The following is a 22,543-nucleotide window of genomic DNA, read 5'->3' as shown; positions in this document are numbered from 1 at the left end:
ACATACAACTAAAAAAAAAAAAATAACCCAATGTTTCCTATTGAAAATTGCTGCTTAATTAGTATTTTATTAAATATATATTATGCAGACTAGTAGGTTCTATATACTTCGTTAAGATATGTATTATTCTTTAACAGGTCAATTCAAGAACAAAAATATATAATTAATCCTCCTGACGAATAATCAGATGATGTTATCTTTAGTACATTGAACCCACCATCCTATTTATTGGAGGCTTGCACCATCCTTGGAGACTTGTCTAACCTTAGCCCACCCTCCAATTACAGAATGCATGATAGATTTTCTGATTGGGATTATAACTATCGAAGAAGGCTTTATTTTTTTATTATTCGGCGATTTTCATTAACGAAACTTAGCAAATTTCGAAAATTGACCAGCAAGCATATATTATGGAATTCTGTGATATGACGTTAGTTCAACTGTCGCATTACAGAGTGAAAAATGTGAAGATAAACGTCTTCATTGAATACATCCCCCTTAGCTTATGCTTAAGTACGATCGACAGATATTTTAAGACGGCACTTAATTTTTTTTTTAATTACTATTCAGCATTTAATGGAACACTAGCATGTTTATGAAATATTTTCCGGTTTGTTTTTAAAAAAGTAACGAACAACAATTTTATATAATAATAAAAAATATATATGGGGCTGAGTTTGATGAAAAGCTTCTTGAAACACCTTTTTAAATTATCAGTGCCAATACATTTTTAAACTTGTGATGTGTCGTACTTCAAAACAACCCAGTGTGGTGGCCGGGATAAGAATAACCCCACTGTAGACCATGCATGTCGTACGAGGCGACTAAAAGGTATCCAAGGAGGGTAATGGATGGCAATGCTGTAGCCAATGGAGTTTTAACTGAGGCTCGGCTGTTGCTGTTACCCTCCTGCCATGATCAAAGCTTATAGCTTTATATTACCCCATCCATACATTTTCTTCTACAGATAATGGGGAATATGAAAAGCATTTTTGCTTCGCCCATTAGCAAAAAAAAAAAAAAAAAAAAAAAAAAAAAAAAAAAAAACTTCACAGCGATTTTTGTGATTGGTATAATTTAACTGCAAGTGAGCGATTACCAGTTAGGTGTTAACATTGTTCGCAAAGCTCGAAGCTTTTGCTGCATCAAACAAGTGGGCGCCAAGTAACGAACAAAAACAACCAATGATTGTTATTAAAAAAAATAATAAAAACTACCTGCGATTATTTCTCCCCCCCCCCCTACGAAGCGTTACATTAATCAGTCTAAAAAAGAGGATCCTTCAGATTCAAGGCTTACACGCGTAGATCCACACCGTACCATACATGCGTTTGAAACCAAATCCGATGGAACAGAATGGTTAATTCTTATTCCCATAGCGCCCTCTGTCTGCAAGCTGCCTACTGTGTTCTTTTGACCTGTCTTGCGGGTTTTAATAAACCCGAGTTTTAAGGAGAAGAAAAATCCGGCTTCTCAGTAGGACACCGGATAACTCGGTTTCAGTACTGATGAACGTTCTTTTTCTATACGGGATTCGAACCCAGGTCTTTCCAACCAAAGGGCATCGTCGACGCACTGAGCTACGGAGACTCATCAGATAGAACGTATACACAAGATTGATTTATCATCGGTTTTGCTAGCAAATGACAGGAAAAACTGCGTTACACTTCTTTTCCTGAGTTGTAAAAAGCTCAAAGGTCTTCTGCATTCGGGATGTCATTCACACACACTGCTTAGCAATTTAATTGTCAGCACGAAGGCCACCAAACTTCGTTCTTTTACAAAAGCGATAGAGCAGCATTTTATGAAAGGCGTTTTGTGAAGTCTTGAAAATGTGTGACAGCCTGCGTGGGAACTAACATATGACTACTGTACTTACAATACCAAATGCAGGTAGGATGAATTCATGTCTCCGTAAAGTCGGACACAGCTGGCGATGAGATCATCAGAATATTTAAGGTATGTGTATGTCCCACGTCTTCGTGAGTCGGGACAGCCCTAATGAAATGCGAAATACTAACGCTGACTCAAATAACAACGACATGGGAACACGTCACAAAAAGTTTAGGAGTTGTAGATTAGCTATCCCTAAACTTCTTTCCAGTTGTGGTTGTGTATCTCAACCCTTCTTCCTCTCCTGTGTATCAGTAATGTTATGAACCGATGGGACAACCATCGGTTCATAATATTTGACTAAATTCATTTTCCTGTATTTTGTGGTGGTGTTTTTAATTTATTATAAAGTAAGGGCAAATAAGACTGAGTATTTCTATTCATTTTTATTAAAACACCATTTTCATCATATTATACGTAATTCTATTAATTCATTGGTACGATTTATAAATGATTTTGTGTGTATGTGTGCAAGAAAGTCGTCATTACAAACAAAATTACAGAATAAATATTTTAGGGGGTCTACTTGCTAGACAGTATTATATCGACGTGCATATGAAACTACCTTAAAAACCAAAATTTGTGTAAATCAATAAGGAATTTTTACCCTTCTAATGAACGCTCGCCTTTAATTGTATCTGCTCTTTAAAAATTATAGCCCTCAAAAAAAAAAAAAAAAACTTCGCATTTCTTTCTAGAACTCCACTCTAACCCTAGAGAAATTGATAGTAAATCCCCTTCGTTTGTTACCGGCAGCCAGTGTCCAAACGTGTCGTTAGGTAGCTGATTAGTGTCACCTACTTTAGTTCCTCACTACTTCTTCGATCTGTTGAGAGTCTTAAGTTAGGCCAAAGTTTATCTGACATTTTCAGGAAGATTCTATCAAGAATTCCAGGGTTTAAGGAAAAAATGCTGCGACTACATTCTGCAAACGCGATCCTCCTAAATGAGTTACGTCTCCTCTTATGTAGACATCACATAGTTGTCCGTCTGTATAGTCGGCCAATTATTTCTTTTCTCATCAAATACACGGTGCTTCATTAACAATAATAATGGAATTCTCTTCTCCCCTTCATAAATAATCCGGAAAATCCTTGATGTAAAAGGATATTATTAACCCATCACTGTTATAGCCAAGTGTTACAAACAAGTTTCAAAATTTATCAGTTTATAAAAATGCAACATTCCGAGTTGCCTTGGCTTACACTACTTAATCTACACTGCCGAATTTAAAATGCTGGATTAAAACCTTTTAAGATACATCTAGAAAATTCTTTACACCCTAAATAAAGCTCATACCACAATTAAATTTTTCAATTTCACATATATCACCCTCAAATTCAATTTTTACTCTTCTGGCAAGATTAACGGATTGGAGCCGTGGTCCTTCGTCGGATTTGCTACGAAATGTCTGGAGTAAGGAGTATTATTCAGCACCTGTCTCGCGCATTGTGGGTTTTCGACAACCGGAGAGATTTTTTTTCCTTTTCCTTTCTTTTATGAAAAAAAAAAAAAAATCTCATTCAGTATGGATTTTTTTGGATATTTGTTAGTCTATCGCTAGGTCGTAGACCGAAACGGGCTTGGAATATTATTGAGTCTGTGAAAAACCCATTTTGGGCAGTGGGTTTTCAATTCACCATTTTTTTTTAACCATTGCTCTAGTATTGAGATAGTGTTTTGCAGTTTTTCGGTTGCCAATCTTGGTTGCAAGGAGCAGACCATTATTACAGTATCATTTGCGTATAGCGCCACTCTGGTGTCGAATTCAATTTTTAAACAATTTGAAAAACTTTAAAATTAATTAAGAATGGGATAAGTTGGTGTATTAAGTAAATGCAAAAATAAAAAAATAAAATAAAATAAAAATTTATAACATAGTTTTAACTTTAAAAATGCACTATAAAATATTATGGATTTTTAAAATAATTAGAAACATATTTAACTTCCGTAATAGCACTAATCAAAATATTATGACTCAAACAGGAATAGTGACAAAGAACAATTTATAAATTATTATATTTCCAGTTCGTTTGCAAATTTTTGTATTACCATTAATATGAATTACGAGGGTGATCTGAAAAGTTCTCGGCCTAACAATGAAAAAAAAAAACGAATTTATAATTTAAAAAATATTTTTATTTTTCAACATAATCTCCCTTAAGACTAATACATTTATTCCAGAGATTCTCCAGCGCCATTACCCCATCTCTGTAGTGGTTCTCAGAAAGATGCAAAATACCCCTCTACAGCTGTAATCACCTCTTGATTCCAAGAAAAACGCTGGCCAACTAACCAACGAACGCTGACTAAAACGCTGGAAGAGTTTTAGTTTTGGGAAGAGAGAGACGTCAGAGGGAGCCAAATCTAGAGAATAGGGTGGATGTTCCAAAAATTCGTAGTGCAGATCCCTTAATTTTTCCATTGCCAAAACACCTTTGTGGGCGGGTGCATTGTCCTGATGAAAGATGATTTTTTCTTCTTCAAATCGGCTTTTTTTTTTACGAATTTTTTTGTCTAGTCTGATTAAAAGATCGGAATAATATTCTCCGGTTATTGTTTTACCCTTTTCAAGATAATTGATGTCATCTATGGTTGAGGCCGAGAACTTTTCAGACCATCCTCGTATGTTATTAAACAAAATGCTTCTAGCATCCGTAAACACCGATGCCATGACCTCTTCTGCTGATGAAACCGACTTCGTATTCTTTGGCGCTGAACAACCGGCTTCTGTCCACTGTTTTGACTGCTGTTTGGATTCTGGTGCGTAATGGTGAATCCAAGTCTCATCCATAGTAATAAATCGACGCAAAATCAGTTTTATTTTTGTTAAAACGCTCCAAACACTGTTCAGAGATTTTCATGCGAGTGCGTTTTTGATCTGCTGTGAGCAAGCGCGGCACCCATCTTGCGCAAAGCTTTTTCATTTGCAGTTCTTCGTGCAAAATATATCCCACACGTTCTTTTGAAATGCCGATAGTCTCAGCAATTCACGCACTTTGACTCGCCGGTCATCCAATACCATATCGTGCATTTGATCAATGATTTCTGGTGTTGTTACATTTTTTTGGACGTCTTCTAGGCTGGTACGGTCACGTTTAAACTCGGCAGCCCATTTCTTAATTGTCGAAAACATAGGAGAAGAGTGCTCATAAACTTTTATGAACTTCGAATGAATTTCTTTTGCCGTTAAACCTTTTTTTTACAAAGAATTTTATAACCGCACGATTCTCAATTTTATCCATTTCAAGGGATACAGACAACACTTTTGCTTCAGACAGCTGTGTAAAATAAAGTGCTTGATTGCAATTTCACATGGATGCTTATGACAGATGTATCAACTTAGAAAGAACATCTTGCCGATAGTGTTGCCATCTATGGTCGAGGCCGAGAACTTTTCAGACCACCCTCGTATGTTATTTATCAATGAATTTTATACGGTTTACACCAGCCTGACGGCTATTTCAAAGTTAATTAACTTTGTCAAATTCAAGTCTTAAAAATTCATTATAAACTAACATGAATGACTGTCTCGGCTGTGCTAATTTAATATTTTAAATTATTCTAAAAATACGTCTTACTTTTGCTTCCTAGTTTGAGAGTTTGTTTCAACTATTTCCAAGGATAATTTCCACGGACGTAACATTGAATTACACCCTCTCACAGCGTTAGAGATTCCGAAATTACCTTCCGCTAGAATATCGTTATTGTATCTACGGGTCTATCAAACCACATTTGCAGTCATGGCGAAAAACGCAATGGAAAAGGGCATCGATGTGTGCGCTATCTCCAATGCCAGAAGCCTATTTTTTTTATTGTTCCTCATGATTAAGTTGTGCACAGAATGCCACCAAAACAGACAAAAATCACCTGCATGAGTTAGAGACAGTATCCCGACACGAAAGCTCACAACACACACTCTCTCTCTCTAGGGATGCAATATTAACACACAAAAAACAATGTGTCAGAAGTTAGAATAAAAGCCTAAAGGGTTATCAGGGGACAGTCCTCTATGGGTGTTGGTGGCGGAAGGACTAAGAATTAATGTTTCCGAAATCATGGGAAGTTTAAAACAAATATATTCATTCAGATTAGATCGCTTTCTTAAATATGCTTCATCTAAAAACAAATCTCGACTTTGTATTTACTTTAGTGAAGCATAGTTTTTTTTTTTTTTATCTGGTTCGCTGCAAGGTATTTAAATCATGGTCAGCTAGATCTGACTGACCATAGGTGTGGCGGCAGATGTATTTTTTGTGTTCTTCAAGGCGAACACGTTCTGAGACCTCCCATAATATGATAAATTACAAGAACAAGATAACATTTATTTAAAGTTCTGGTCAATTTTTAGATTTGTCCCAGATATAGAGAATAGTATTATCGCAATCTGTATGTTGAGAGGGATGTGAGAAAAAAAAACTACACGTACTTGCTAAAAATCACAGAACATATGATTTTTGGCATAGATTGCATTTATATCTACAACATACCAGGTGTACACCAGTCCTTTAACTGACTCAGATCTTACGGAAGAGGACTTTGTTTCTGGATCTATTTTTCTAACAGGTCCCATATATTCTCAAAGGAGGTTCAGGCCCCGGCTCTGTGGAATGCGCTGTCATGTTTGCTGAGCCACTGCTGAACAATTTTTGCGCGATGGACTAGAAAGTAAGTTGTTTTCCATGCAACGACTATTACCAGCTGAATAAATTGTCAATATTTCAGGATGAACTTTATCGGCAACAATACCCAAGTATTCCTTGCAAGCACCCGCCCTTCTTGCAATATCAGGGGACCGGTTCCTTACACAACAGAACATACCATGACACCACTTCTAGAAACCTGGAGTTGTGCTTACAAAACAAGCGTCATTCAGCTCCCGCCAAACTCTCTGCCTACGTTCGGTACAAAACAAAGTATACCATTACTGGTCAGGCTACATAACTTTTTCCGGTCTTCCAGTGTTCAGTCAGGGTGTTCCTGATACCACTGTAGACGAACTTTCCAGTTCTACCCATTAATCAAATTTCTGAATAGGAATTCGACTGCCAATATCGATCATCTTCAAGTCTTACTCATAGTTCGGTGAGATATGGGTCGCAAAATGCTTTCATTAAATGCCCCGGTCTATTGCTGCACACACAGACAAAGTTCTGTTTGGCTGTACAAGCCTTTTCAGACGACGTCGATGTCGTTCCTGGCAAACTGTCTTAGGACCCCAGTTACGCCACTTAAACAAGCAATGTGGATTATTGTTCCACTAATCTATTGACGATTGTTGACCAGCAGCATTCTTAAATAGTTGCCTAAAACAAAGAAAGGAAAGAAGGATGGTCAAGTTTGTACATGTATCTACCAATGTGAGAGGGTTTTCTATAAACTGAGAAAGAAAAAGAAAGGGTACAATTGGGAAAACGTGATTAGAGCATCTAGAAAAGAAAGGCCATTGTTTTTGATTTTTTCTATAGTGAACTGGATGAAAAGCAAAATATACGAAGTATGTTTTGTCTTCGTTAGATAGAAGACAAGTAATCTATCAAGAGTGGGATGCTGGCAGTTGAGTTGGAAAGAGTGTCTGAGCCATGTGGCCAAATAGAGAAAACGTCACGTCATATGAGAAGGTTTGGGAACATCAAAAGCATGTTTTTCAAAATGTTCCATGTGGAAATTGGCTAAAGGAGGAGAGAAAAGAGGTGCCTGTCCATAGCTGTACCCTTTGTTTTTATGTAGTGTCCTTCTAAGTGACAGAACCAGTACGAATGGCGAAACGGAAGAGATCACTGATGTTAGGAGGAGGGATGATATTTTGGTGTCGGAAAGTTGGTAAATAAAAAGGTGATATTAAAGCTCACCGTGATATTATTATTTTAAACTAAATTATTAATTAAAGACTTGAAATGATTGGCATGACCATTAAAAGGGATTAGAAATTTTAGCTAACTGTTTGGCTAGTTTAAAGGAGAGGAAGTCAACAGCGTCTATTAGGGGAGGGAGAGAATTATTGACTTTATGAATTTTCGGCCATACGTATATCGAGGGAATGCTATTGCCATTTTCAGATGGTCATAATTCTGTACGTAATAAAAAAATAAAAAAAAAAACAGTTTTTCTAGTTACAAAAACATAGTTAACTCCCAGTTCCGTGTAATGTAGATATAGGTCAGGCACGAAATACAAAATATGTAATATAAGGGGATTTTTTTTTTTTTTTAATCTATGTTACATAGGGACCAGTGTCAGGTATTTAGCTACAGATGAGAGCATCAAATCTTCTTTAGCTTGTATAAAAATAACTGAAAACGGAAACCAAATCTCGTATTCGCAAAGAGTTGCATTACATTTTGTTTAAATGTGGTTACAGAAAAAAATGAATATGACCATAGACATTAATTTCACTTATGCACTTTTTTTTGTTTGGCTATATGGGAGAAGCAAAAATGCTTTTCATATTCCCCGTTATCTGTAAAGAAAATGTATGGATGGGGTAATATAGGGCTAAAAGCTCTGATCATGGCAGGAGGGTAACAGCAACAGCCGAACCTCGGTTAAAACTTCATTGGCTACAGCATTGTCATCCATTTCCCTCCCTGGGTACCCATTTTAGTTGCCTCGTACGACATGCATGGGCTACGTGAGGTTATTCTTATCCCGGTCACCACATGGGTACTTACGCACATAATCTATAAATAAGCATAACTATAAACCATATCTTTATATTTTTAGGTGTTTTAATTATTTCAATATGAGTTTATATGTCAATAAATCGAAATATTTTAAATAATTCTTTATTACCAATATAATTAGATTTAATTTTATAAACGATTTCTAAATATTTATTAATTAGTGTGGTTTGACCGTGTAGGTATAATGTTAATTAAAAATGCAATAAATCTAATTATGTCGGATAGTTGGTATATTTTCGTGAGTAATAACAGTAAAAGGTTATAGAACTTCCCCAATTTCACTAAACTAAACGAGGATATGTGTAGAATTAAAAACAACCAATGGGGAAGCTACAACAAAATGCATCAGCAACTAAACGCATAAGCAGAAAATAATTACTAAACTAGCGTATAAGGAATGATATAAAACTATGCAAGAAACAGAAGAAAGTGGACCAATTTAGGTTGACAAAAGTCTATTAAGGGAGTGTAGGATTAGAAATAAAATTTCATAATTTTCATAAAAACAAAATGAACATCCAAATTACCAAAAGTGGTAATTTGGATGTTCATTATACCGGAAAAGAGAAAATAGATGGACAGGAATTGCTCCAATAAGTGTCGAAGAAAAGATAGCATAGTCAAAGGAAAATAAGGAAGACGAACCAATTAAGGAATACAATAGAACAATGAGTGAACACAGAGAGCGCGGGCGCCCTTGGGGCCAGGAGTTGCAAATGGCATTTATATCATTTCGTGGAGAAAAACTTTGCTGGGATGGATTTATTTAAAGAGACGATGAGTGCAACAGTCTGACAGCTTTAAGATTCTTTCCACACTAATAACACTTCTATAATATATATATTAAAAAAAAAACACTTTCCCTGCTACGCTATTAAAGATACTTGACAACATTCAAATTGAACAGCAAGCAATTCAACTACCTTTTCAGTAATAACTAACTACAGGCTTTTTGTGAATATTGTGGGGTACTTCAATTGTAAACTGTAGAAAAACAGTTTCTCGGTATCTTTTATCAGAGAAATAAGCTCTCTTAATATGTGGAATTTATGCATAGAAATATATTTGCTCCGGCCGTTGCTGTGACAGAGAGACAGCTACAAGATGAAGTACTAAATCTACAAAAAAAGTTGCAACAGTAGGAAGAAAGAGCTGCTTAAAATCGATATAAAAAAAAGGGGGATGTTTTTATGAATGTGCTGTCAAAACAACAGATTCAAGAAGGCAGTTGTTTTGGCATTCGCAGCTCTATTCTGAACTGTTGTTGCTGTTTTGGCACTGGTCCGAGGCTACTTTCAGGATAGCATCCAAACACTATTCACCGAATCAGGGGCAGCTACCAGTTGATGTTTGCCAGTGAGATACGTTCGCAAACACGAAAAAAAAAATAAAAAAAAATAAAACGTTAATAGGGGAATGGAATGTCTAGAAAAGAACATCGCAGAAATTAGGAATGTCAGTTATGCTAGGAAAAGAATTCCGACTAAATGGGAATATTGATCACGCACGTGCATGATAGTTGCGATACCCAAACCGGACCATGAAATGCAAAATAAAATGAAAAAAAAAAAAAAAAAAATTGTAATCTTAACGAAAGAAAAATTTACTGTATTAGATAACTGAGGATTAATTTATCAAGGCTTATTAATCAGAAATTAAATTCTTGATTTCCTTTGAACAAATCATTCGCAGTCAGACTAACAGAATACTTCCTCGTAAATTATTACGATAGTTTCTTTGCTTGTAAATGTGGCGTCGTATCGACGTACTGGCAAGTAAGAAAATGTGTTGGAAATAACAAGTTTGTGATACAGCGCCAACTTCTTGTAAGGTGATCCTTTGTTGTTTAGACCAAAAAGGAAACAGTTGTCCTGCGCCCACACCACCACCTAATTCGTCAACTGTTAGAATCAGAATTTTATAAACAGCTAATGGTATAATCAAATATAAAGTAACCTACCTTTCTTTCAGGTGGATAGGTACGGATAAAATGATTACGAAACTCCCTCTTAGAAAGGTCTTGGTCAAACGTATCGGAGCATTTCTGGAAAATAATTGAAAAATATTTATATAAAATAATATACATAAATAATAAAGTATGGTTTTCAATACTTTATTATAAATAAATATTTTAGTTTTTTTTTTTTAATTCCTGGAAGTGTAGATTCATCTTGAGAAAGATATTCATTAATAGCCAAAAGGATAAACAAAAATTGTTTACCTCTAGCATTGACATGTCATAAAGTCTTCTGCGCGAGATGTCGCAGTAATGGAGATATATGTCCATCCCTAGAGTATAAAGAGGTGTAAATACCTTTATTCCCAGGTGGCTAAATATGCCTTTATCTGGATGAAGGACATTTGCCATGATGAAAGATGACATTTCTTCCAGCTAGCTTAACTACAACAATCCGATCAGGTCATAAAATCCCCTTCACATAACTGAAGGCGAGTTGATACACAACATGGAAGAAGTGCTTGCACTGTTACAGAAATAATTCCGTTTTTATTCATTATTCACTTACGTAAACGCAACAACAGAGAGGGGGGGGGGGGGAATTGGACGGAGTGTATAGCTGTCCTGTTTATGGCGAAAGTAAATACAGGGATCCGACAATAGAACGTGCATGAACTGCTGTTGCTGTGAATGGACTTCAAAGTTGAAATCTGTTGTTTGCCTAGAGCTACGCGAGTTCAAGTTTAGCTTTATTCGAAAGGTATCCAACTGTATGCTGTCCGAGGTTGATCGAACTGATTTTATTAATGCATAGCAAAACTCCATAGGGTGTACAGAATTTCTGTGGAATGACTGTTCTATGGCTAGTTTGTACAGAAACTATAGTTATTTTTCTTTTCAGTGTTGAGAATACGAGTCATTTACATACATATTTGTCCTTGTAAAAATCCCTATAAGTAAAAATAGCAAAAGCACTTCCCAGCTATCCATAACCCAACCATGCAGACAATTTGAAATCATTCTCGATAAGTACACTTCGTCAAGCTTATTCAATCTTTCATATTATTATGATTGAAATTACATTCGGACCTCGTTTTAAACACTGTACAGATTTATGAGTTGCTGCGGTTTATTCCTACAGATTTGGACTGCTTAATGTTACCTTGGGAGAGGGGTGGGGGTGGTCCTCAAATGAAAGCTTTGTGCAGATTTGTAGAAAAAGTACTCAACTTGAAAACTGTTATGCAGAAATTTTATTTCTGCATAACAGTTTTGGTTATGCAGATGTATGGCGTCTGTAAAACTTCTAGTTTAGTAAGAAAGGGGCAAGGAGGAGGAGGTATCATCTGCGCCACTTTTCACACACGAAGGAGTTTTGGCCGGTGTAAGATCGTTTGAAACATTAAGAAATGAACGTAACCGCACAAGAAGGGCATGGTTTAGAAGGAATTCTCTCAATTTTAGTAATTTTAGCAGGGGGAAAGGTGTGAACATTGCTGTAACATTGTACTGCTAGTTCTATTTAAAAGTGTTCACTCAAACCAGATTTTACCATTTCGAAGTAAAACATCAAATCTCCACTTCAAAATGCACATAAGATACGTCAAATTAATTATCCTCTCCACACGTTTTTTTTTTTTTTTTTTTTTTTACACATGAAACGTTTTATGATATACCGCTTACTTTTTTAGATAAAATGGTTAAGACATTTGAACAGTACCTAATCAAAATCTCTTGAAACAATACGACTTATGTTGTTGTCGCGTGGTTCCCCCCCCCCCCCCCCCAATTTTCCTCATCCGTCCCTTAGGACCGGTGTTGAGGTTGTGTCCCCCCAATGAGGGACGTCTAAGTATGTATTTCTGACTGTAGATCCGTGTGTGTTCACGGGTCGGTTTGCCTGTTCTGAGGTACAGACAAACCGGCCCGTGACGAAAAACCCGAGTTTCCAGGTGAAAAAATCCTCCACCTCCGTGAATTATCCGTGAGACCGGATAACTCACCTTTCATCGAAAGAGATGAGATAAGGGTTCATTGATGGGAATCGAACTCAGGTGTTTCCGACCAAAGGGCTTCGTCTATACCAACTGGACTACGGAGACTCGACTTATGATGCCTGCGATATTTCACTTTCATCTTATTCGAATTTTTGCCCAATTTAATTTTAATAGGTGTAGTCAGGGACGCAATAGTATTCATCTTAAGATCTATGACTTGCTTTTATTTAAAAATAAACAAGAACGTTTCTAAAGAACCATGCTGTATAATGATTTAGTAACCTGACACGAACATCGAAAATAAACAACATAAAGCCAACAAGATGCGATTGTGTTTACTTTGTTCATTTTCTTGTTTCTTTAATTTTTTTTTAGTTCTTTTCATTTGTCCTTTCAATGACAAATTACAAACACTTAAAGCAGTCGATTGATCAACTATAAAAACATCAGTGGATTATTGGACGAGTAGAAATGTTTTTTTTTAAAACCCTCTTTTCATACCCATATCTTCAAACTAATTTCGAAGTCGCTACTTGAATCTAAAAGTCGTCAAAATCCTTTCCAGTTCTGGCTTTCAGATTTGCATTGTCCTCTCAGGATCGAATGCCGTACACATCGTCCATGTGCGACGAGTAATCTCGTTAAATTTAAAGGAAATTACTTTCAACTAAACACGACGTTCGTTGTTATTCTTTGCTCCTCCGAGGGTTTAACATCTTACCAGCTTTACAGTTCATTAGTGAAACTGTCGTCGGAAAATGTTATCTCCATGCTAAATAGTTCATCCCAAACTGTTCCCTTACAGAGCCTGCAGATGGATGGATTAAGAAGCAAAAAAGGTCGGTTATTAAAAATCTTCTAAAATTAGAATGGAGATTCTCCTCCTCCCACTCAAAAAAAAAGATAAGTTTTTGAAAGATGGAGAGACTCTCTTCCATCTCCTTCTGACCTTAATTTATCTTCGCCTCAAAAAGGCCTAGAAACAAGTGACGGCGTTTCAATTTTTTTTTTTTTTTTTTAAAAAAGTGGTTAATTGATGTTAAATTTGCGAAAGGATAAATAGAATTCACTCAATGATGAAGAAAAGTGACTTCCCCGGAAGCATATTAACAGGGGACATACTGTTAAATTTTGCTTTAGGTAACAAATTAAAAATATCGAAAATTTTAAATTTAAGCAAATACTGCATTCAATGAAATATTTCGACACTTTTTTATATTCTCAGAATATAAAATAATATGCTTTGAATCTCATCATTATTCGAAGAAAACCATGGGTATTACTTCAAAATATATCCCCAAGCTACCTACCTATATCATGCTATTTCAAACAACCTACGGACTTCAATTAGAAGTGTAAGAAGTCAATGGTATTAACTGCAAGTTATTTCTGGGTCGAGAAAAACTCCTGGTAACAGTTACCTCCTTTTGAACTAGACAATTCAGTAACCATAGATGAAACATGCAAGCTTCACAAATTTCTTGTAACAAATTACTCTTCGGGTAGCGAGGTGTCTGATGGCAATGCAAATATTACCGAACTCGTCTACATGTACAATACAATATTTACAAAGTTTAGAATCCATCATTTACATAATACAGCACATTTCTTGTATAATATCTGGAAATTAAAGAATAAACACTAAGCCTACCTGATTGTTTTAAAAATCAGCTAGCCTCAGTATTTATCGTATTTTAAGAATATGAAATGAACAAATTGTTTAAATGCTTTCAGAAAATCGAACAGATTTCGATTTTCAACATTAAAATTACACGTTATGTTTCTTTCATACGACAAATATACCAAAAATGACCAATTTGGACAACACACCTTATTGAAAGTCATGGCGCTTTATCCAGAATGTTCAACGAAGTCAATTCGATTCCTTTTCTATGAATAGAGGATTAGAATCATGTCCATTCTTCTGTGGCTTTCCTTTCATCCCACGCAATATTACACAGCCAGCGCACAGTTCATCTATCATCATCTCGCCACCATGCTTTAGCATCTCCCCAGTGATCTTATCATTCCCGTAGCTTTTATAGTTGAGATGCTTTACTGCCCTTTATATAGCGCGCGCGCGCGCACACACACGGGCAGGAATTGAAGTAATCATTCTAACAACCTCATTGTATATGAACACTCTAAATTCTTAAAATTTGACTAACTTATCGCTCTTATAACCTCCACGTATTTCAACAAATCACTGTAAAATCTTATATTTGTTTTAACTCTCTTCATTAACTTTTTATTAATTTTTTTTATTATTTTTATTAGTGCATTTTTAGATGACCCACGTACGCCACTCAGAAAAAAAAAAATGCTCTCGTTAATTCTTTCACCCCGAACTCCCTCCCAACATATATATCGTCTCTTTGCACCCACTTACTAACAAAATCCTAGCAAGCAGTTCATTTAATATGACAAAACACGCATGGAAATGACATTAAATAATGAGATTAGGGTTATCACGTCATCCTTGATTAGCATTCTTCGAGAGGATTCCCCTCGAGAAGATCACTACGGAACTTTCAGCTCCGCCAATCTATAAATACATCAAGCTCCCATCGCCCAACCCTAAACGCAACAGCTTACTGTGTAAAATGAGTTGTGACATTCGATCTTTCGTAGCTTGCGGGACAGATAATGGAGAGTGGCCTGACAGAGCGTGCCGAAGAAGATGAAGTGTTGTTTACTCGAAACGAGGAAGTCCATGCGATGCTTTTTTGTCTTCTAATCTGGGGGAGCTTTTACTGGTGACCGTTTTCAGAAACCCGAATCTCTACAATAGCCATTCTTTCTTTCACAACTATAAATTAGACTTGAGAGGGTGAAAGTGATGTTTCCTTAAACTTTAAGCTTCTCCAGTTGTAAAGAATGAAGAGTGATCTCTCGCTTTTTTTTTTTTTTTTCTTATGCATCGTCTTTTATTAACTCTCCATGGCTCGCGGTATTCCCCTGCACCTCCGTGAGGTCTATCAAAGTGATTTCTTAGAGAGAAAGTAACGTCGACATTTTTATCGGAAATGTCTTCCCTATGGGACAATTGAGAGGTTAACACTTGGATGGTTTCTTTGCTGTAACTGCAGAGGAATTTGAGAAGTGTACAGATAACGTTTCTTTGTGGTTTGCGTATCCTCTAGGGAATGAGAAAAATTCATAAAAAATGAATTCGAAAATGAGTTCGTTCCAACCTCCAGCGTTTTGTACTTTAAGCTGACTCTCTCCGATACGTGCTTCTCAACAACGCACCCTAAATTGGTGGTTTTATTACCAAAAGTATCTGAAACCAATTGGTCCTTCAGCTTTTAAATAGCACAATACCATCTCGAATCAGGAGAACGTTAAAACAAATTTTATATACTCACACTTTAAAAATGTTATTCTATTAGCACAAAATTTACGTATTTCGTTGTGCTCTGCTGTGCCTGTCTTTAGTATAGCAAGCTAAATACCCATATTTTGAAAAGAAAAATGAATTTATAAAGTAAATCTTTGACAAGAGCTTCCTTAGTATTCACTCACACGGAAGTAGTACATACAAAGGCAAGTCATTGCAAGTAATTCCAAGAACATTTTCAGTATTATCGTGCAAAATTTTTATATAAATAATTATAATATATAGAATATTTATGTATGAAATCTTAAATTTTATTTTGATGAAATTTTTTAATTAAAAATAATATGTAAAAATATTTACTAGAATATTTTAAGACACCCTTTTATTATTAAACCTTTCCTAGTATATTAGATTGTTCTTGGGATGTTAAATTTGCATTAGATTTACAATAGACTATACTAGTCTATGCTTTGCTAAATTTGCCTTGATTCCGAATTTAAAGAGTTGAATCTGAATATGATTTAAAATCTGAATGTGATGCGAGTTATTTGTTTGTATATCAAGAAAGAAAACTTCGAGTTCATAAATTCACGACTTTCTATGTATGTATACAAGAAGATAATGTTCACTTTTTACAGTGTTTACAATCTAGAAAGTAGATTGGAGAGATCCACATTAACCAATATGACCAATTATCCATTTTAAAAGAATGCCAGTTAATGTAATTATCATCGTTTATTTCAATTTAAATCCTCAACACTCGCGGAAGATAAATGGACAAATAACAAGCACAGAAAATAACTTTTTTGGCAATGGCTTCAATTATTTTGATACATAGAATTAATGAACCACATTGTTAACAATTGGACAAACGAATATCAAAAGTTATATTAATCACTAACTTGTCTCTTAGAGTGACAACTCTAGACAGAGAAGATTTGTTTATCCAGCACTCCAACCCCTCAATTCTGAACATTTGGCCGCGTGTCACTTAAATGCGAACAGATGGCAAACAGGTGAGAAACATTAATAGGAAGAAATTTTGAGAGTTTATTTAGAGAAGCTAAATTTAGAACGGAACCGGCCCTCATAGAAGAATTCTTTTGCCAAGTGTAAGCAGTCCTCGTTTCACACTTACGGAAGCTATCAATTAATTGCGTGTCCTGAAAATGTTTTATTACAAACTCTTTAGATTCTGTTCAAATGAGGTCGTCATGCGTGCTCGCGCTGTTCCAGTTCGGATCAAATGATGGCGTGAAGTGTTGTTTTCATTGGATCTGCTATTCTAAAAGGCATGAATTACGATCTGGTTGTACCACAAAAGAGATTAAAGAGACATCCCTTCGGTTCTTGTTGACACCCAGGGAAATTAAAGAGCGCATTAGGACGGCAACTGAAAAATTATCTCATCAGGAAAGGAAATTAAGTGGCGATTCTCCCGACCCCCCCTTTCACGGAGTAATGTGATCGCAACTATGTCATTTAAACACGAGATTGCAGTAATATTTCATGACAATGAAATACTTCGGGAAATTAAAAAAACAAACTCGCATTTGGCATTTAATGTTTATGTTTCACATTTGTAAAAGGTGAAGAATGATTCCTTTCTGAATATAACTTAAGCAGTTGGTTTTTATCTAGTATTTCGATTGCGTATTATACAATACTATCCCAGTATATCTTGTTCTTTAAAGCCAATTACATGTCCATGATCGAAATGTAGTATTTGTTCCTTAGTCCGACATTTGACCTCACTGCGCAGAATCACGTTTGCCCTTATAATAGGATTCCTCTCCCTCAGAAAGCGTTATTCTTCCTTGTTTCCATGGTAACAACAGGTAACTAGTATCATATATCGCATGATAGCTATCAAATGGTGAAATGGATTCTTGGCAAACAAGAAGCGACTCCTGGTGTTACAAGAATTAACATATACCCGTAGTCTATCGGTGTCCAAAGTTCTGTATCGAGGCACTCAGCAATAAATGTAGTGACTATTTTAGTTAATGAAGACTTGGATGTCGTATATCCATATTGATGATACTCTTCTGTTGATATCGCCATAAGTTTTAAGCAATATACTTGATTACTTAGACACCAAATAAGAAGCCTTGACGACTACAGAAATTTCACCAAAAAATCATATACGTAAAACTTATTAGCTTGCAGTGGATCGTATAGTAATAAACAAATAATGCATTCTTCCTACAAATAGATTAGAATAAAAATTAAAAATTGCCTCCTTACATTTCGGCACATGTTCAAATACTAATATTGAAATAACTCACAATATGAGGGTGGTTTGAAAGGTTCTCGGCCTAACAATGAAAAAACGAATTTGTAATTTCAAAATTATTTTTATTTTTCAACATAATCTCCCTTAAGACTAATACGTTTATTCCAGCGATGATCCAGTCCCAGCAGTGGTTCTCAGTAAGATCAGCAAAATACCCCTCTACAGCAATCACCTCTTGATTCGGAGAAAAACGCTGACCAGCGAGGAAGAGTTTTAGGAAGAGATACAAGTCAGAGGGAGCCAAATCCGGGGAATAAGGTGGTGGATGTTCCAGCAATTCATAGTGCAGATCCCTTAATTTTCCGATTGCCAAAACACCTTTTTGGGCAGGTGCATTGTCCTCATGAAAGATGATTTTTTTTTCTTCTGCAAACCTGGTCTTTTCAAACGAATTGTTTCGTCTAGTCTGGTTAAAAGATCGAAATAATATTCCCCGGTTATTGTTTTACCCTTTTCAAAATAATTAATAAACGAAATGCCTTCAGCATCCCAAAAAAATAGGCTTCTGTCCACTGTTTTGACTGCTTGGATTCTAGTGTGTAATGGTGAATCCAAGTGTCATCCATAGTAATAAATCGACGCACAAAATCAGTTTTATTCTTGTTAAAACGCTCCAAGCACTGTTCAGAGATTTTCATGCGAGTGTGTTTTTGATCTGCTGTGAGCAAGGGAGGCACCCATCTTGCGCAAAGCTTTTTCATTTGCAATTCTTCATACAAAATATATTCTACAAGTTCTTTTGAAATGCTTATAATCAAAGCAATTTCATGCAGTTTGATTCGCCGGTCAATCCAATACCATATCGTGCACTTGATTAATGATTTCTGTTGTTGTTACACGCTTTTAGACGTCCTTCACATGGATCATCTTCAAGTTGGTACGGCCACGTTTAAATTCGGCAGCCCATTTCTTAAAAACGAAGGAGAAGAGTGACCGTGAACTTCGAATGAATTTCATTTGGTGTTAAACCTTCTTTTACAAAGAATTTTATAATTGCACGAAACTATTTATCCATTTCGAGGGATACAGACAACACTTTTGCTTCAGACAGCTGTATAAAACAAACTACTTAATAGAATTACTTGCAATTTCACATGGATGCTTATGACAGATGTACCAACTTAGAAAAAAAAAATCTTGCCGATAGTGTTGCCATCTATGGTCGAGGCCGAGAACGTTTCAGACCACTCTCGTACAATAAGCATGCATAACATTCTGGAAGACAGTGCCTCTAGTAACAACTGTTTTAGAATTACTTCGGTAAAAGAAACTTTTTTTCTACAGAAAAATAACTATTTTTAAAGCATAAAAAACTAGTTTTACTATGTAGACCACAACTGGCTTTTATGAAACGACATTTGCAAACATTCATCCCAACGAACTACCTTCTCAAGAAAAAGCAAGAATTCTAAACGCAGACTGCCCAGAGCCAGTTACTATTCTTCTGACACACGGCGAGAAACTCAGTCAATATTTCATTAGGAACCTTTGTGGAAATCGTTTATCTCCGATTTCAAGCCGCCATGAACACATGCGAATGGAGATACAATTCCCTTTGACAGCTATAATGGATTTCGTTCTCTTAATTGCATTTAACTTTTTTTCAATTGCCGGTAATAGTTTGAAAATGCTATTTTCACTTAGTAACATTTTTATTCCTAAATCCATTTATCGTTTTTCTTTTCCCATTCGCTTAGATTAGTCCTACTTGGTATTTTTTTTTCTTCGTTTAATTTCGAGTATATTAGGATCAGTCATTCAACCATCCGTCTCCATGTTTTTAGGCCTATCTTATACGTCATTTCTAAACGCGTTTAGACATATTATTCTGTCTCATTTATCTCTTGTTTTTATTTCTGTTTATCCCACTTTTATTTAATGAAATTCTAAATCTTTTATTTTATTAACTTATAAATTTATTCCTTTTTTCCCCCCAATTTCTTCTTCCCAAATTCGTTCTTATTTCAACCTTAATTTATTTCTTCCTAGTCACAGAAAGAAATAAACTTCGAGTTTTATTTCTACTATTTAACTCACACTGGATAAATTTATCACTTTTACAATGAATTTATTTCCCTCCATCTATTCTAACTTCCATGCGAACGAAGCGCTTTTCTCCGACCATGAAAAATAAAGATAATTCATTTCGTCTTAACGTAGGGGCTTCACCATTAAATAAGTCACCCGTAGATAAAACCCTTCGACAGTGTGGATATCATGATATGAATCGCAGCTAACCACTCATCCAGTCCATCTCTCTAGGTTGTCAGACTCAGCCAGCAACAATAAAAGGCACTAAAGACCGTTCAAGTCACAACAAATTGGGGATTTTGAAAAGTATGTTCCGTTCGTGGCTAAGGAAAAAAGTAAAAGATAAATGGGGGGGGGGGGTGATTTCAGTAACTTGTGATTATTAAGAGGTTCATTACTCTATTATTCTTTCTATCGTTCAAACATTATCTTAATATTGAGATAATTTTTTCTCAGTTGAGCGTATGAAGTAAGAAAAGATCTGCAATCAATCATAGAAGAGTTAATGTTATCCTTCATTATCTCAATGACTGAAATCAAAACAGTTTTAGCGTATGTATTGTAGACAGTTTAACTCTTGTCATTTTTCTTCATAATAACAGACACGCATAGGATCGAGGAGTAATGCAGTGGGCCGCGAAGCATAAAAAGAAAGCCGAGAAATAAGAATCTAAAGCAGTGCTAAAAAGTGCAGAGAACCATGAACTCATTACACAGTGATATCCCCACACGCTAATAATGTGATTGTTTCAACTCTTGTGCCAAATTTGTCACTCAAATGGTCCAGATGAAACCAAACTCGATACGTTTCGATAAATTATTAAATAATGGACATTATAAACAGTACAGACAAAAATCAATCTGGTAGGTGATTACACATTTTGCGAAGTTTAGCTAAAATGATAAACTCGGATATGTTTGACGAAATCTACTTGTGAGAGAGAGAGAGTGAAGAGATTATTTGAGTTAAATATTCTACGTTACCTCCTAGTTTGCTGTACTGATGACTGAAGAACAAAATTCAGTCATGTTTTGCTAACGCCATATTCAAGACAACAACATCTATTCGGATACCTTCGTTTGCTTTTAAATCTTGGTGATTAATGACTGCATTCATTATTTCAAATCTGTCTTTACCATCGTTGGTACACATTCTTCCTTCAAAAACATTGATGCAATTAACCACGTCAGCAACAAATGCATGCAGCTCCTAATCGACTCCAGTAACACAAATCATAAATCGCGCTCATTACCGATCGTGATAGAAATTCTAGAAATAGACATAAATGTAATGCGTTTTATTGTGTTCGAGAGCTCATGCTTAAATATTTTATGGTTCCAGTAATGATTCGTTATCAAGCCAATCTCAGGTGCTTTCCGGTTATTAATATATTATTGGAGAAATGATGTAGTGATGACTGACAGTCGAAACATTTCGCAGATAAAAATAAATCTGGGCACAGCAAAATAAAGCATCAGCAACATTAATGGCGACATACCAACATGTGCATTTAAGTCTAAAACGGCCACGTGGGCAAAGTTTAACCGAAATTTAGTAATCAAGAAATTTGTTGTTGACAATAAAATCTTATAATGATGAAATCCACCAATCATAAATGTATCGAATGAAATTACTTTTACAGAGATGATCTCGCTGAAGGGGTTATCTATTTAAGCACTCGCTAGCCTATATCCAATTTTTTTTTTCTTTTTTTACATTTTTCGATAGCTAAAAATATTATGGGTTCCATGAGTGATGAGTCTTCACTATTTAGAAAATTAAAGGCGAAAACTTAAACTTAAATTTTCGCCAAAGTATCATGGGCATCCTCAGTACAATAACAACATTAGCACACAAAATTACGATAAAAGAATCCATTTCAAAAAACGCCATTACAGCGTCAATAGGCAGCAGACAGTCAATAAATAAATTCCTAATTTAAGAAAAGATATAAGATGATAACCAGGAATTTGCAATAACAATGATATAGTAATATTTCCCATAAAGGGGATAACTGAAGGCTATGAGTTCTAAGTTCGTTCGGTGTAGAAAGATCTCACAATATAACCGCTCTATAAGGAATCTACTTTTATGCGAAAGTTTAGTTTTCTTTCAAATGACCAAGTTTAGTTTAGATGGCATATTCTGCTAGGTCAGACCGCTCAGGTTCAAGATTGACATAAATGAAGAATAAATATTATACTGGATATAATATTTATGTTCTTCACGACGGATGGCTGAAGATCTGCCAGACTGTCCAAAATATAACGACGGAGTCTAGTGGATACCTGGAAGATTGAGTAAAGAAAGTTTGTCTTTAGGTGAAGAAAGGAAGGTAGAAATCT

At 35.6% G+C, this 22,543-nt stretch overlaps 1 protein-coding gene across 1 annotated transcript in view; it reads right to left on the bottom strand.

Moving 5' to 3' along the window:
* The window catches only part of LOC150103069 (receptor-type guanylate cyclase Gyc76C-like), a 182,382-nt gene that overhangs the window by 80,146 nt on the left and 79,693 nt on the right, over positions 1 to 22,543 (bottom strand). The window contains exon 2 of the mRNA XM_090398404.1: positions 10,537 to 10,620. Coding sequence (XP_090254530.1) covers positions 10,537 to 10,620 — 84 coding nt within the window. The remainder of the gene's footprint in view (positions 1 to 10,536; positions 10,621 to 22,543) is intronic.

This window comes from Typopeltis vanoorti, chromosome 9 (genome assembly GCF_054136105.1).
Source record: "Typopeltis vanoorti isolate ZY-2024b chromosome 9, IOZ_Tvanoo_1.0, whole genome shotgun sequence".
NCBI classification, from domain to species: domain Eukaryota; kingdom Metazoa; phylum Arthropoda; class Arachnida; order Uropygi; family Thelyphonidae; genus Typopeltis; species Typopeltis vanoorti.
This window is presented reverse-complemented; position numbering and strand designations above follow the sequence as displayed.